This window comes from Cucurbita pepo, chromosome LG19 (assembly GCF_002806865.2).
Source record: "Cucurbita pepo subsp. pepo cultivar mu-cu-16 chromosome LG19, ASM280686v2, whole genome shotgun sequence".
Classification (NCBI taxonomy): domain Eukaryota; kingdom Viridiplantae; phylum Streptophyta; class Magnoliopsida; order Cucurbitales; family Cucurbitaceae; genus Cucurbita; species Cucurbita pepo.
In genome coordinates this window covers 6,089,545-6,104,446 of record NC_036656.1, presented here as the reverse complement: position 1 = coordinate 6,104,446, position 14,902 = coordinate 6,089,545, and the positions used below count along the sequence as shown (strand labels likewise).

Below are 14,902 nucleotides of genomic sequence, written 5' to 3'. Positions count from 1 at the left end.
AAAAACAACAATATTTGTACGAACTTGAACGGTTTACATTTTATATCTCCAATAAAAAATAAAAATAAAAATAAAATTGTGAAGAGGGAGAGAGAGAACATTCATGTGGTGAATTTCATTTATTTATTTATTATTATTATTTAAGAAAATCATCACAGTGGAAAATATAATTATATAAACGGGCTAGAGAGTATTATTCAACGTGACCAACACATTATAGTTGTCTCCCCTCATATTTTATCTTCTATGATGTCCTACCGTATAAGACTGTCCGTCATATTGTTTCAACCATATATAATAATTTCTTCGGATTAGGATACTAGAAAGTGTCCTATTATCAAAATGAAAGGCAGTTTTTTTCTCCTTTTTCCTGTAACACAATCTTTCATAACCTCGCATCAACATCGACATCGACATGTTTATCGATCATAAACGAGGTTGGTGGAGCTCTTCCTGTACATGCTCATGAACTTCGCCACGAATTCTGCAAAAGAAGAAATTCGTATGATTTTTGTGAGATTATGTATGTAAGTAAGTAAGTTGGACAACAATTTGTTTTGTACCTTCCAATTTGGGTAAGGCGCCTGTTCCAGTTTCAGTTGGGAGTCTCTTGTTCTGCAAATGATAAAGCTCCCAGTTACCAAACTTGCCTAACAATGCCTTGAATTGGAAAAGAAAACGGGAAAAAGAGAACTAACATAATAAGCATGCCAGTAGTAAAGTTCCCTCCTTGACCTCAGCTCAATTCTTTTCAGAAATTCTTCCACGAGCTTCTGCACATGGAGGACACAACTTTATGAGTCTTTTTCATGAACTAATAGTGTCCTAACTTTAAATGCCGTACCTGGAGGATTAGTTTTGGATGAACAGAATCAACTAGAAGCTTCTGAATTTTTTCTTTTACTAGGTGTAATCTGATAAGAACATAAAAGAAATGACGATACTCAAATCAGGAGTATAGTCGATAAGAATCTCGAAACTCTGCTCGAAATTGTTCTCTTAGAATATTGTGCTTGTTTCATCTATCTTGACCAGACATATAATAGGAAACATGGAGTTTTACCTTGGATTCGTCGGGTCTTCGAGGATATGAGCTGCGAGTTCTACCACGGCCTCTTCCCATCCAATGGGGATTGGCTGGTCATCAGAAAATGGATAACTGCAAAAGGGAAAACTTTTTAGCTCTTGTGGATTATGTAAAAGTAAATTTGAGTATCTAAATGCTAATGTCTTAACTTGTGTGCCTTGCATGCTTCAAGCGCCATGATTGCTTTTCTCAGGTTCTGCTTTGCTTTAGCAGCAATCTTAGAAGCAAAGTTCATAGGCAGGTCAAATTCCTCCTTCTTTGCTATTTGGATAAGTACATCTATGATCTGGGAAGTTGGAGATTAACCGAAAAACAAAAAAGTTTAGCATGATAATACCCAAATAGCGGTCTCGGTATAAAAGTCGTATCGAAAAAACATAAACAAGATAGTGTTTACTTCATGAGTTACTGGAGGGTTAATTTTGATAACTTTGCAGCGGCTTATCACTGAGTCAAGGATGCCTGTGTCGTTGTCACAACAGAGTACTACTTTGCAGGCATCCTTATAGCCATCCATAATCCACCTAAGCAAATGTTGAATATCCTCTACAGCTTTGTCTACATCTAAAAGGATTACCACTGGAATTAAGAGCACAAAATCAGATTAGCGTAAGGTTTATAAGTTTTTTTTTTTTACCATAGAAATCTTTTCGAAATCGGACCTTTGAAACTAGCCTTCGGATTAAGATTTCTTGCTTCCACATTAATGGAATATTCACTGCCTATTTCTTTAGCCAATCCCAGTAGAGCATACTTAGCATTTGCTTCTGAGCTTAAATTTAGTTCCACATGGTGAGCACTTGACGTCAATGGAACAAAGACTTGCGTTAGTTTTCTTTCCTGTTATGATATCAGGATGAGCTCCAAGACTTGTTATGTGTTTAAACTCTCTGCTCATATTAGTACAAGAAAGAACATTTCTAATATTTTACCATATATTTGCAGTTACCTGAATCTGGAAACGTCGCAAATCATGAGAAACCTGAAACGATACACAACAAGGCAACCAATTCAAGCAAGCTCATACCAAAGAAAGAAGAATTTTAATGTTACTGCATCAGTTGCTCAAAGACATACATTCCAACACGAATCGCCATATATCTCGCGCAGAAGAGCCATAATGAGCACTCGTTTGCCAGATCCGCGCGGACCCTTGAACAGGATGTGGGGAAAACTGTCTTGTAAAACCTAATAATTCAATGAAATGGATATCAACAAGACTATGCAATAAACTGCACAAGTAATGCAAGAGTACCTGAAAACACTTACTAATTGCTTGAGAGTTTGCGCCTCAGGCTTATGGAAAGCGAATCCACTTAAGGACACCGGTCGATGCTTATCTGCCCAAAAGGGTTTCAAGTATTCAACAACATTTGCTCTTTCAATGAATGTAGCTTCATCAAACTCCCGCTTTTCGGGCGATTTCGTCGTCCTGCAGGGCCCATTCCTCATACAAGAAAACCACATCTCGTTCTTCTTCTTTCGTCTACTGGCTATAAACCTTCTTGTACTTTCACTTGTTCTTCCACTCACATCACTGATCTTACTACTTTCAGTGCTAATTCTACTACTATTTTCTCTACTTACAGCAGCACTATTGGTTGTGGTCGTTGACAAACCTGTTCCAGCAGAAGTAACTCCTCTACCATTAGCATTTACTTCAACTTGATTATAAGTATCATCATTCTTTTTGGACACAAAGTTAGGCCTTGGACTTATATAATTCTTGAACGCATTTCTCTTCCCTGTGACATTGTTATTCATTCCAATAGCCAAGCCATCACGCGAAAAGAATATGTCCCCCGGCGAGATCGACCCCGTGCTTTCAACCATCGGTTCATTAAAAATCGAACCTCTATGGACCCTTCCATCTGCAATCATCTCGTTCATTTCACCAACAGAAAGAGAGTTCACTTGAGAAACCTCCTTTGACTGGTGCAGGATGGAGTTGACCTGCAAGGATGGAGCAGCTCTGTCTCTCCTTTGAGATAAATCGTTAACAGCACTCATATGTTCATCTCTCGTTCTCAACCTTGGAGCAGTCACTGATCTTCTACTGTGGTTTGGCTTTTGACTTATTCTGTTACCCCCATGAGAATAAGTCAACTTCTCCTCTTTTCTTGACCTCATGCTAGAGCTTCCAATTTCCTCTGCTCCAGCTTTAAAAGGAGATTTGTGTCTTCTTCTTTCTGCTCTCGACAAGGGGCTGATGTTTCTCTGATGCATAACTAGAACACTGTCGTCTTTGGCCGGCCTGTGAGGCGTTTTGCCATTGTTTCTTCTCGAACCAGGAGGAGAAATATTCGCTGCAGTACTGAACTTCTTCGATGCTGCCGAATCTGCTCGTCGGTTATTGTAATCCAGCACAAGTTTCTTCGCCTTAGGGTCATTCCAAGGGCTCTCTTGCCATTCTGTCTCCGTATCAGACGGTTCATATCCATCCTTCCTCTGCTTCATTAGATTCAGAGCTGGACACATTGGACTCTGTCGAGTTGCGATGATCGTTCCGAAGCCCTAATTCAGAGCGACGGTCTTCATCGAACAATCAGTTGAGGGGAAAGGTTTCAGAACTATTGGGAAATATAAGAATCCCTTGCCGCTGGATCGTCAATGCGATAAACGATAAAATATTAAGAAAAAGATTAGAGGAACTAATACGATTCCTTCAAAAGAAATTTGGATGGATGCTAAATTCCAAGAAATTGATGAACACGAGGGAGATTTCATCGATGGCGACGATGACAATAATTCTTTGAACCGAATAAAACAAAATAGGGAAACTGGTGCGTGATTACATACAGCTCTCAAATCTGGAGTGGTTTACCTGAAATATCTAAGCTGGTTTTTGAGAAAATAAGTAATTAGGCCTTGTCTTTGCCGATCCTCTCCAGAGATTGTCTTTATTCTCCTTGGCCATGGTGGCCGCGACTGTAGAATGTGAAATATGGCAAAGAGTTTTGAGTATTGATGAAAGAATTGTGAACGGAAATAATGGCGGCCATCGCTGATGAACGCGGGATAACTCTGAAATTTTCTTTCACTTCAGGCGTTCATTGGGTGTTCTTCGCTTCTGCTGCTCCAGTCCAAACACTGCATGTTCCGAAGAGTGTGCCGCTACGATGCTTAGTCTTTCCCAACCACTTTCTGTTCGTTAGTTTATTTATTTCTTTTTGTTGGTTTTTTCTTTTACCAAAAAAAGAAAAAAAATCCAAAAAAAATATACTACTTTCAATATGGTATTAGAATCATGTCCTTATTTTAACTTCCTGAACAAATAAATTGCAAGTTTAGAAGGTGTAGTCATAGCGACTCGGGTATCAAACAAAATGGTGTACTAAGAGTCGAGTTGTATTAACTTTAATTTTTTTTAATCAATTTTACACCGCTATCGATTTAAAATGTCGGATAAAAAAATTTATGGGTTCTTTTTATATAATTTAGTTTTTTTTTTCTCTTTTGAACCTTTTCAATTCATATAAGTTTAAATGTTTGTTTAAAAGGAATAATGAAATAAAAAAATAAAGTTTATTGAAGGTGAATTTTTATATATAAATAAATTCAATTAACACAGACCAAAACGAAAAAGCAGAATCCCAAAAAACCCCCTCATTCATGGTATTTTAAAGATAAATTTAAAAAAGTATTATTCCACGTGTGAAAAAGAAATCAAACACTTTCCAAAAAGCAAAATTGAAATCATTATTTCAAAAACAGGAAGACTCGAGTCAACCTATCAAAGTTTTCAATGACAAAATGTTAAAATGTTAGACGAACACGACTCTCCACAATGCTATGATATTGTCCACTTTAAGCGGAAGCTCTCATGGCTTTGCTTTAAGCTTTCCTAAGAAGTCTCATACCAATGAGATAGTATTCCTCGTTTATAAACCCATGATCTTTCACTAAATTAACAAACGTGGGACTCACTCCCAATAATCCTCAATCCTCAATAATAAGGGGTAGATAACGACATCACATTTATTAAACATGAAATTACAAATGGTTAAGAATTGAAGTTTTATTTAAAATATGATTTATTAAAATAAAATGTTTGAGAATAAAAAATAATTGTATTTGACGAGAATATTATCGAATTTTATTTGATGTATATAAATAATATTTATATTTTGTTTAGGCATTCAAATGTTATTTATATTTTGTATTTATTTTATAAAGATTAATTAGGGCAAGCTTATAAATAACTTCAATCAATTAATATATATATATATATAAATAAATAATTATCAATGCCGTAATTTTGAATAACTAAGAATTTTTTTTCGTGTTAAAAGTAAATACTGAACAAACGCCTCCACGTCGACCTTCCGGAAAATTCCTTCTCCGACTCCGGCCAAAATTTCAGAAACTGGCCGGAAATTTTGGGAATCACGACCAAATTTTCTCAATTAGGTCGACGGAAGTGCCGACATGGAAGCTCCAGTAAGGGCATTTCGCCCTAACGTTCTTAATCCCCGCTTATTCTCAAGAACAATTCCTCCTCCGCGCCTAATTTCATCCTCTGAATCTAATTGGAACTAGGTTAAAATAGATTGAACCTAATTTCATGATTGAAATGCATGGTGCAAAAAGATCTTTCAATCAATCAAGCCATTTTATTGCAGAAATAAACTGAACTACAATATCACATGATGCGAAAACAACATAAGAAGCGAACAATTTCAAAACACACAACAAAAAGAACAATAATACAAAATTAGGAATCAAAATTCTCGTGTATCTCTGATCTCAACCACTTCGACCATCATTGAAAGGGAGAGATAGAGTTTAAATTAAAACTCAAGGAAAAACGCGACGGGCGGAGGGCGGCAGAGGAGAGGAACAGAAGCAGAGGAAGAACAGCTTCTTGAGAATACGGCGGAGAACTTGGCCGCGCTTCGGAATCCAGTGAGGAACTGCATCAGTAGCGGCGGCCATTTGGTTGTCAGCTGACCTGGGGAGAGTAACTTGACAGTCACGGCGGAGGAGAGATTTTTTAAAATGGAGATCGAAAACTGAATGAAAACAGAAAACGGAGAAGGATTTAAAGGAAATGGCGCGCTCGAAGTACGCGTCTTTCATTTGCAATAAAATGAAAACGACGGCGTTTTATTTTTATTTTTTATTTATATATTTTTGTAAAATATAATTTTCTTACTGCTGCGTTGACTTGGAATTAAGTAAACGCTAGACATATTGTATATTTATATTTTCACAATATGAGTAGCTTAGATACTTAGCCAAAAATATTTTAATAAAATTTTAAAGTTTTTTCTTTTTTAAATACACCACAATTAAATTTCATTTTAAATCAAAATTAGGAAAATGAATCAATTTGGTCTATATTAATATCTCTGGCGACTTCGCTATCGTGCACCTTCGAACTATCAGTGGATGCTGCGGCAGTGCCTAATATGAGGTTGCTCCTACCTCAGACAACTTCGAGGTTCCCATTACAGAGGTTGAAACCACTGAACCTATTTCCTTTTTTAAAGTATTATTTAGTCCGACGTTGAACCAGGATTAAAATGCATAGACTAAAGTGTTACCCACTAAAACTTACTGACTAAATTATTAGTTCCATCAAAATTTTCAAACTAAAAATCTTTTAATTTCACACCTTAGCATTTTAAAATTTACTTAAAAATCTCATTTAAATTTTTTAATAAAAATTAAAAGATTAGTGGTTAATAAAAATTAGTTAAACTATATTCAATTTATATATATATATATATATAAAAGTTGGTAATGGACATTCATTATTTCAAAAAATAACGAGAATAGATATCGTGTCGATATGAGTACTCTTTCTAGAAATATCCTATTACTTGTTCTATTAGATGCGGTTAGATAACTATGGCTACGTGGAACTTCAAAGAGCATCTTCACTTGGGCCTACGACAACTCGATTAAAATAACAAATATATAATAATAATAATAATAATAATAATAATAAATGACATTATTCCCCTAAAATAATGAAGGTTCAAATGGAATAATCCATTCTGTACAAACAAATAGTATGGGTATGAACGTTATCAAATACTGTAAATAGGCAGCGTGTGACGTGGCATTGGTGATCCTTGCTGTCCTCCAAATCGGATTGATTTTCTCACCACCTCTCTCAAAAAAAAAAAAAAAAAAAAAAAAAAAAAAANAATGATAATCAGAAAATCCCAAACGTGAGAAACACGTGTCCGAAAAGCAGTGTCCTTGAGGTCGTGAGAGTGATCGATCACGCCCTAGATTCGCTCCCAAATTGATTTTACGTCAATCTTCTTCTTCTCACTGTTGAATGTTGATTGAGATTTTTATATAACTAATTTTTTAGAGCCAACAAAAAATGGCTTTGAAGCCGAACGAAGCTCTGGTTTCTGATGTTTTTGCTTTTAGTTTCTTGATGGTGGAATCGCCGTCTTCAAGTTTACGCATTGCTTAAATCGTCCATTCGTGGAGTAGCGTCGAGTTTCGAATCGTTTTCTTAATTTGATTTGACGTCGTCTCGGGATTCTGGTTTTTACGATGGTTCTTCACTGGTGTTGGATTTAAGCTTGTTCTCTATCTCCTTGATGTTCGTGATCTTTACCATTCTTGAATAGGTTGATTCCTCTTATCAATCTCACTGCATTAAGTTATTGTTTGTGTTTTCTGTTTCTGTTTCTTTGGATTCTGAAGCCTGTTCTACATTAGGGCTTTTCCGTTTCAACATTCCTGATTCTTTCTTTTCCCCCATGCGTGTCTACTAACTAGTTACGTTGCAAAGTTATGATGCTTAGTTTTCGAAAATATTCTTTTCAGGTTTTGTGAATGATCTATTCGGTTGTTTCTGGACTTCAGTAATGGAACCAGGAATCTATTGTGGGAATGTTAGGGTTCCATGTGAGATTATTCTTGACGTTTTAGATAGGGAATTTTGGTACTGATTTTTCGTCAATCTTCGTCTTCTTCTTCTTTTTTGTTTGTTTAAAGTTTTGTGGTCGCTGATGACATATGTGTGCCTCTAATTTTTTATTTTAACAAGGATGATGGAATGTTGATCTGTTTATTGGTTTCTTACTCAGCAGAAAGAAAGGATTCGAAGTATCTGCTGCAATATAATATCATACTCTGAAAATGATTCTTTACCAACACTGCCAATATAATTTTATATTATGACTCAAAGCATCTAATCTGTGTGGTTGGTTTTTATATCAATCAATCTCCCTGTGCTTACTGCTTACTAGCTTGTTTATTTGAGTGAGTTGGGGTTGAATTTCTGCAGGAAGGATTGCTATGCCACACAATTATGTCCTTCAAAAGCTTTTTTCGCGAGCTATGGGAAATCAAAGACGGACTTGCAATCAAACCGAAGCGAGGGGGAGAAGGAAGGAACTGGCGAAGTCGAACCAGGTCACATATTGCACCTGATGAAGTGCTTCCTCAGCCTGAAGCAGTTCAGCAAGGCCAGTGGGCAAATTTGCCTCCTGAGTTGCTTTTGGACATAATTCGAAGAGTAGAAGAGAGTGAAACCTCGTGGCCTGCTAGGACTGCTGTCTTGTTTTGTGCTTCAGTGTGCAAGTCATGGAGAAACATTACGAAGGAAGTTGTCAAAACTCCTGAGCAGTGTGGGAGGCTCACGTTTCCCATTTCACTGAAACAGGTAAAGGGCTTACTTTCATTGATCTCTTTTGATAAGTTTATGCTTCAACTTACACTTGCCATTGTTTCTCTTGCGAAGCCGGGACCTCGAGACTCCCCAATTCAATGCTATGTTAGAAGGCACCGAGCATCTTCGACCTATCGTCTATACTCCGGATTGGTGCCTTGTAGGTGACGTTCCCTTTTTCTACTTGTATTCTTATTCCTAATAAACTTTGAAAAGAACAAGGTTAGGCTCATGAGATGGTCCATGTTTGATATACCACACCTTGTTTGATCATCTTGTTGATATTTGAATATGATTTCCATTTTATAAATGCATCCTTCTGAGTTCTGTGTTCTACACTTTCCAGTTTAATCTCCCAGCTTATGGGAAAAGACAGTTTTAATTTCTAATGCATTAACGAACTATCATGATGTTCTATATGGTTTTCACTTAAATGATAGTATTATTGAATTGACAGCGGAGAATGAAAGTGATAAACTTTTATTAGCAGCTAAGAGAGTAAGAAGGGCTACAGGTACAGATTTTGTTATATCACTGGTAGCTGATGATTTTTCCTGGACCTGCAATACCTATGTAGGCAAATTAAGGCAAGCGTTTCGTTCTTGATTGACTATTGTTGTTTATCCGATAACCTCGTATTGATGTCTCGACATTTCATTTGACAAAATATTGCAGGTCCAACTTCTTTGGCACAAAGTTCACCATGTATGATACTCAACCGCCAGTTCTCCCTGTAGTGCAACAGAATAATCAATCAAATCGTTCATTTCATGCTAAGCAAGTCTCTCCAAGAATGTCAGCTTTTAACTACACTATAGGGGCAATCTCTTATGAGCTTAATGTTCTACGCACTAGAGGGCCTAGAAGAATGCACTGTGCCATGCACTCAATCCCTGTATCTTGCATTCAACAGGGAGGAAATGCACCGACACCGACGTCATTCACGGCCTGTGTCGATGACCAATGCTCTCCTCTACCAGCTTCTAAAGGAAAGGAGCCAGAGACAGATGCAAGTTCCACATGCATCCAGGGTGCACAGGTTCAAGATTTGGGAGAATCCTTGGTTCTTAAGAACAAGGCTCCTAGATGGCATGAACAGCTTCGATGCTGGTGCTTGAACTTCAGAGGACGTGTGACAGTGGCTTCTGTAAAAAACTTTCAACTCGTGGTCGATGTAGATCCCGCACTCAACGTGTCGGTTGAAGAACAAGAGAAGATAATATTGCAGTTTGGGAAAATTGGAACGGACATCTTCACAATGGATTATCGCTACCCGCTCTCCGCCTTCCAAGCCTTCGCAATCTGCTTGAGTAGCTTCGACACCAAACCAGCATGTGAATAACAATCCATCGGATTCTCAGTGATTCAGAATAGAGAGAGTTCGGGCCTCTTATCAAAACTTTGCCTCTTTGACTTGAAAGCCTCATGAACTGGAAGGTAAAGCATTGCACACAGCAATTCACAAGTACAAGTTATGGAGCTGAACTCGATGTATGCGTGACTAACATCTGTTGATCTGAGATTGTCTTATAATTTTACCATCTCCCTGTTACTGAAAACTTCCCACCAAAGAGCTTAAAATCAGCCCAAGCTTAGCAACCCTTTTATCTTTAGTATTACTATTAAAATTCAAATATTGCGGCGACGAACCGAATCGATCGCGTTACTAATGTCTTAATTACTAGTTGAGCTATACTTAGTTGAATCAATACGTTCTAGATAATACTTTAATTTTATTATTATTATTATTATTATTATTATTAACAATAACTCACCTAATATAATATATTAATATATTGTAATTTGTAAAACCATATTATAAAAATATGGCACAAAAGCATATTATTGATACCCAAAGTTTATCCCTTAATATTGATTCTCCTCTTTAAACTTTTCAAAATATGCTCTCGTCAACCTAACTTAATTAATTAATTAAAAGTAAATAATTAAGGCATATTACTAGAAGTTAGTTTTAATAAAAAATATTTTAATCATTTTTAAAAATAAAATTCACATAATCAAATTTTTACCCATTAATTGTTACATCAAATGATATTGTAAATAATGACAAATTCTTCAATTTTAAATATTATTTTAAAAATGATTTTAATGTTCTCGAGTTAAAATAAAAATAAAACTTAGGCCTATGAAGTTTATAATGTATATTGTATGATTTAATATATATATATATATATATATATTAATGGGATTATTTATTATTTTATTGGAACTAAATTTTCTTTTGGGCCTTTTTTTTTCTAATTCTGGTGTTCTATGGGCGACCCATTTCTGGCCCTATGTCTCTTAACCCCCATGGCTCTGCAACTGCAAGAAGACGGAGGTTTAAGCCTCGGCACCAGACATCAAAGCCCTGTCAACCTAACCATGTTCTTACTTGATCAACAAGACAACTCTTATTTTCTGGTGGCATTATAGCGGTTTCGTTATCAGAAATTTATGCAAGCGGAATTTTCAGAGATTCTATTTTTGTTGAATTTATGGCTGTCTCTAGATTATCCGCCTGCGTAGCAATGGCTGCGGCTGCTGCGTCATTGCCGACGATCGCCAATCGCACCTACGCCGACTATCCCTTTCGCTTCTCGCCTTTCTCTTCTTCTCATACCTCTCAGGAGGATAAGTCTTCTGATGAGAAATCGGACGCTAAACCCGCCGTTGAGGAGCCGAGTAAGTCTGGATTTGATGCTGAAGCATTGGAAAGAGGCGCTAAAGCTCTCCGAGAAATTAATAGTTCCCCCAATGCTAAAAAGGTGCTGCTTCATTTTTTTTTGCTTAATTCGTTTCGTTTTTGCTTAATAGTTCCCCCAATGGCAGTGTTCGATGAAATTTTGTTTCTGCTGGTGAATGATGTGAAATCCAACTTCCTAGCTTTTTATTGCTTTAAACTGTTGTGTTCTTTCTGGGTTAGGTCTTTGAGCTGATGAAAAACCAGGAACAAGCGCGTCTTGCTGAGGTGGCTGCTGAAAAGGCCCATTACGAAGTCATTCAAGCTCAAGCTGATATAGTAGGTTCTTTTCTATGTTATTACTACATAGTAGTTCTAGAATTTTTATTACTCGTTTGGTTTGATTACTCTCATTATCTGAAACTGTTGGTTTGCAAATAGTAAGCTACTTGAACGAGTTAGCCTCTGGTGTCTAGTCTATATGTTAACATGTTAGATTTACAGGATAGACAACGGAAATTGGCTGAAGAACAGAGAAATCTTATTCAAGAACAAGCTCAGGCAAAGGCACAAATGCTGCGCTATGAAGATGAGTTGGCCAGAAAAAGAATGCAGGTGGGTTGGTTTTAGTTGGTTCTCCAGAATAAGGATGAGTTGGAAAATGCATGTTAAGATTAAAAGATTTTGATTGTGCATGTTAATGTCTTATTATTTATGTCTTCTTATTCTTTGCAGACTTATCACGAAGCTCAAAGGCGACATAATGTGGAGTTAGTTGGAATGCAAGAACAATCATCTATAAGGAAAGAACAAGCAAGACAAGTAACTGAGGAGCAGATACAAGCACAACAACGACAGACCGAGAAAGAGAGAGCTGAAATAGAGCGGGAAACCATACGAGTGAAGGCTATGGCAGAGGCTGAGGGTCGTGCACATGAAGCAAAGCTGACTGAAGACCATAACCGCAGAATGCTGATGGAACGAATAAGTGGAGAGAAAGAAAAATGGCTTGCTGCAATTAACACGGCTTTTAGTCATATTGAAGGTAGATTAAATTTAATTTATAAGCATGTGATGGTTCATGGTATTGGAGTGACAATTTCATAATATGGAATAGATTATTGTGTTCTAATTCAAAAGTTGACGTCTGAGGTTCCATACATTCTAGTTTACGAACCTCTTTTCAGATAAGTAGCATTTACTTCCATTTATTTGAAAGTTCATATAGCTTGACGAATCGAGAAAATTTGGGAGAGCCACATTATGCAATAGATTAACATGCTTTCCAGTATTAGTTTAATCTCATATTTGGCACTACTCCAATGCACAAGACACCTTATATATGTACTTCTGTATAATACGTGCAGGGGGTGTAAGGATTTTACTAACTGATCGGAATAAGTTGGTTTTGACTGTTGGTGGAGCTACTGCATTAGCTGCGGGAGTATACACTACCAGGTGATTGTTCAGTTATATCCAAAAAAATATTAGTAAGGTATAATATAACTAATAATACTTATATTTAAACTTTTGGTCATTCACCTTCACAGTTCACAAGCCTTAACTTGATATTGATCTGCTAATGATCTGACTGACAAACGTTCTACATCCTTAATTCGACTAGGGAGATCTGAAAGTGAAAAAGCCACCCATTTTCATGAAAGATTGGAACTATGTATACATGTTATCCACATACAAATCTGTGATTAAAGTCTTTGGTTTACCTCACTGATTTTAAGCTTAATATGTTATCTAATCATTCTCCCTTTATCACACCTCGTGTACAGGGAAGGTGCAAGAGTTATGTGGGGTTATGTTAATAGGTTATTGGGTCAGCCATCCCTCATTAGAGAATCCTCTGTTGTAAGGTTTCCAGGTTTCAAGATAATACCCTGGGTAAAGAACAAAGCTGCTGCATTTTCTACAGGAGCTGGGGCGGCATCTCTTGCAGAAAATAAAAATGATCTTGGGAATGTTGTCCTCCATCCTTCACTTAAAAGGAGAATTGAACAACTTTCGAGAACTACTGCAAACACCAAGGCTCATGAGGCACCCTTCCGTAATATGCTATTTTATGGACCTCCCGGGACCGGGAAAACTATGGTTGCGAAAGAGATAGCCCGAAAATCAGTAAGATGTCCACCAATGCCTTACTGTTTACTCTTTTCTTTTTTTTGCCATTATAAATGTGTTTTGTTTGAACTTTTTTTGCCTGGATGGAACATGCTTCTCCTCTATTGTTCTAGAGGTATGATATGATATCGTCATTCAGCATAGCACAACTTTAGTTCAAAAACTCTACCGCCATGAAATGATTAGGACAGTTGACTCAACTTTTGGATCGTGCTGCTCAATTTGATCCCTAGTTCCTTTTGTTTAAACAGGGTTTGGATTATGCCATGATGACTGGAGGAGATGTTGCTCCTTTAGGTCCACAAGCCGTTACAAAAATACACCAAATATTTGACTGGGCTAAAAATTCAAGGAAAGGCTTACTGCTTTTCATCGACGAGGCTGATGCTTTTCTCTGCGAGTAAGTCCCCCATCCCACCCCCCATAACAGTAAGAAAAAGGCAGAGCATGTAAAAGTAATCTTGTTATTCTGTTAAGCCCTCCTTGTGAGGTTAGTATAGGATTAACATGAAAGTAGTACATGTCTGAAATGTCTGAAACGTCTGTCCTCAATGCAGGCGCAACAGTACACAGATGAGTGAAGCTCAGCGAAGTGCTCTAAACGCATTGCTGTTCCGAACTGGTGATCAATCAAGAGACATAGTTCTTGTACTTGCAACAAACAGACCGGGCGATCTCGACAGTGCCGTGACTGACCGAATGGATGAAGTCATTGAGTTCCCACTCCCTGGTGAGGAAGAACGCTTCAAACTGCTGAAGCTTTATCTAAACACGTACCTAAGCAATCAAAATGAAGCCAAATCCAAGCAAGCATTCTCATTCAAGAAAATCCCCCAACAAATAACCATAACAGACATAACCGACGATATTCTTCGAGATGCAGCTCGAAGAATCAAAGAGTTCTCCGGCCGTGAGATCGCAAAGCTGCTGGCCAGTGTTCAGGCAGCTGTTTATGGGCGGCCAGACTGTGTCTTGGACTCTATGTTGTTTACAGAAATCGTTGATTATAAGGTAACCGAGCATCACCAAAGACTAAAGCTAGCTGCTGAAGGTGGCCATCCTGTTTAGCTGAGGAATTTTTTCATTGTAACATCACTTCAGGGAAGAGCCATCATTTTTACCTCATTTTTTACCCATCATGTAAGCATACGAACACTACAATTCTGTGGTTAAAATATTCATTCATGGGTTAAAAAAAACTCAAAGCTAGGAGTTTGGGCCAATGGGCTTTCAGGCCCAATTCTCATTGAAGCCCAGATTTCAATTATAAATCTTCAATAAAAATTCTTATTTTATCCATAAAAAAAAAAAAAAAAAAAAAAAAAAAAAAAAAAAAAAAAAAAAAAAAAAAAAAAAA

The 14,902-nt window shown here is 37.1% G+C and overlaps 3 protein-coding genes across 5 annotated transcripts; 2 read left to right on the top strand and 1 right to left on the bottom strand.

The window, feature by feature from the left end:
• Positions 1 to 153: 153 nt before the first annotated feature.
• Positions 154 to 4,195, bottom strand: LOC111781207. Of its 2 annotated transcripts, XM_023661679.1 has the most exons (12): positions 3,912 to 4,195; positions 2,357 to 3,686; positions 2,165 to 2,275; positions 2,037 to 2,069; positions 1,750 to 1,927; positions 1,485 to 1,666; positions 1,237 to 1,373; positions 1,064 to 1,159; positions 845 to 914; positions 699 to 773; positions 564 to 615; positions 154 to 484 (listed from the first exon to the last, which is right to left on the bottom strand). In XM_023661679.1, the coding sequence occupies exons 2-12, from the start codon at positions 3,563 to 3,565 to the stop codon at positions 420 to 422; spliced, it is 2,208 nt and encodes a 735-aa protein (XP_023517447.1). In that variant the 5' UTR covers positions 3,566 to 3,686; positions 3,912 to 4,195; the 3' UTR covers positions 154 to 419. The 2 variants fall into 2 exon arrangements, with proteins under 2 accessions (XP_023517447.1, XP_023517446.1); XM_023661678.1 differs by having other exon boundaries at positions 2,357 to 4,195.
• A 3,133-nt stretch (positions 4,196 to 7,328) lies between these two features.
• Positions 7,329 to 10,383, top strand: LOC111780933 (tubby-like F-box protein 5). Of its 2 annotated transcripts, XM_023661294.1 has the most exons (5): positions 7,329 to 7,683; positions 8,346 to 8,723; positions 8,802 to 8,889; positions 9,187 to 9,316; positions 9,405 to 10,383. In XM_023661294.1, the coding sequence occupies exons 2-5, from the start codon at positions 8,370 to 8,372 to the stop codon at positions 10,069 to 10,071; spliced, it is 1,239 nt and encodes a 412-aa protein (XP_023517062.1). In that variant the 5' UTR covers positions 7,329 to 7,683; positions 8,346 to 8,369; the 3' UTR covers positions 10,072 to 10,383. The 2 variants fall into 2 exon arrangements, with proteins under 2 accessions (XP_023517062.1, XP_023517063.1); XM_023661295.1 differs by lacking the exon at positions 7,329 to 7,683 and having other exon boundaries at positions 8,587 to 8,723; positions 8,802 to 8,893.
• A 654-nt stretch (positions 10,384 to 11,037) lies between these two features.
• Positions 11,038 to 14,754, top strand: LOC111781109 (ATPase family AAA domain-containing protein 3C-like). Its single transcript, XM_023661547.1, has 8 exons — positions 11,038 to 11,497; positions 11,656 to 11,751; positions 11,917 to 12,027; positions 12,148 to 12,457; positions 12,780 to 12,870; positions 13,200 to 13,542; positions 13,797 to 13,945; positions 14,103 to 14,754. Exons 1-8 carry the CDS (start codon positions 11,228 to 11,230, stop codon positions 14,611 to 14,613), a joined length of 1,881 nt encoding a protein of 626 aa, XP_023517315.1. The 5' UTR covers positions 11,038 to 11,227; the 3' UTR covers positions 14,614 to 14,754.
• The last annotated feature ends 148 nt before the right edge of the window (positions 14,755 to 14,902 follow it).

Coding starts and splice junctions, on each gene's coding strand:
- LOC111780933 (XM_023661294.1), top strand. CDS start 8,370: ATGTCCTTCAAAAGCTTTTTTCGCGAGCTATGGGAAATCAAAGACGGA. Junction 8,724..8,801: donor TTCCCATTTCACTGAAACAG/GTAAAGGGCTTA, acceptor TCTCTTGCGAAG/CCGGGACCTCGAGACTCCCC. Junction 9,317..9,404: donor ACCTATGTAGGCAAATTAAG/GCAAGCGTTTCG, acceptor AAAATATTGCAG/GTCCAACTTCTTTGGCACAA.
- LOC111781207 (XM_023661678.1), bottom strand. CDS start 3,565: ATGTGTCCAGCTCTGAATCTAATGAAGCAGAGGAAGGATGGATATGAA. Junction 915..1,063: donor GAAGACCCGACGAATCCAAG/GTAAAACTCCAT, acceptor TGTTCTTATCAG/ATTACACCTAGTAAAAGAAA. Junction 774..844: donor ATCCAAAACTAATCCTCCAG/GTACGGCATTTA, acceptor CTCCATGTGCAG/AAGCTCGTGGAAGAATTTCT.
- LOC111781109 (XM_023661547.1), top strand. CDS start 11,228: ATGGCTGTCTCTAGATTATCCGCCTGCGTAGCAATGGCTGCGGCTGCT. Junction 11,752..11,916: donor TTCAAGCTCAAGCTGATATA/GTAGGTTCTTTT, acceptor TTAGATTTACAG/GATAGACAACGGAAATTGGC. Junction 13,946..14,102: donor GCTGATGCTTTTCTCTGCGA/GTAAGTCCCCCA, acceptor TCCTCAATGCAG/GCGCAACAGTACACAGATGA.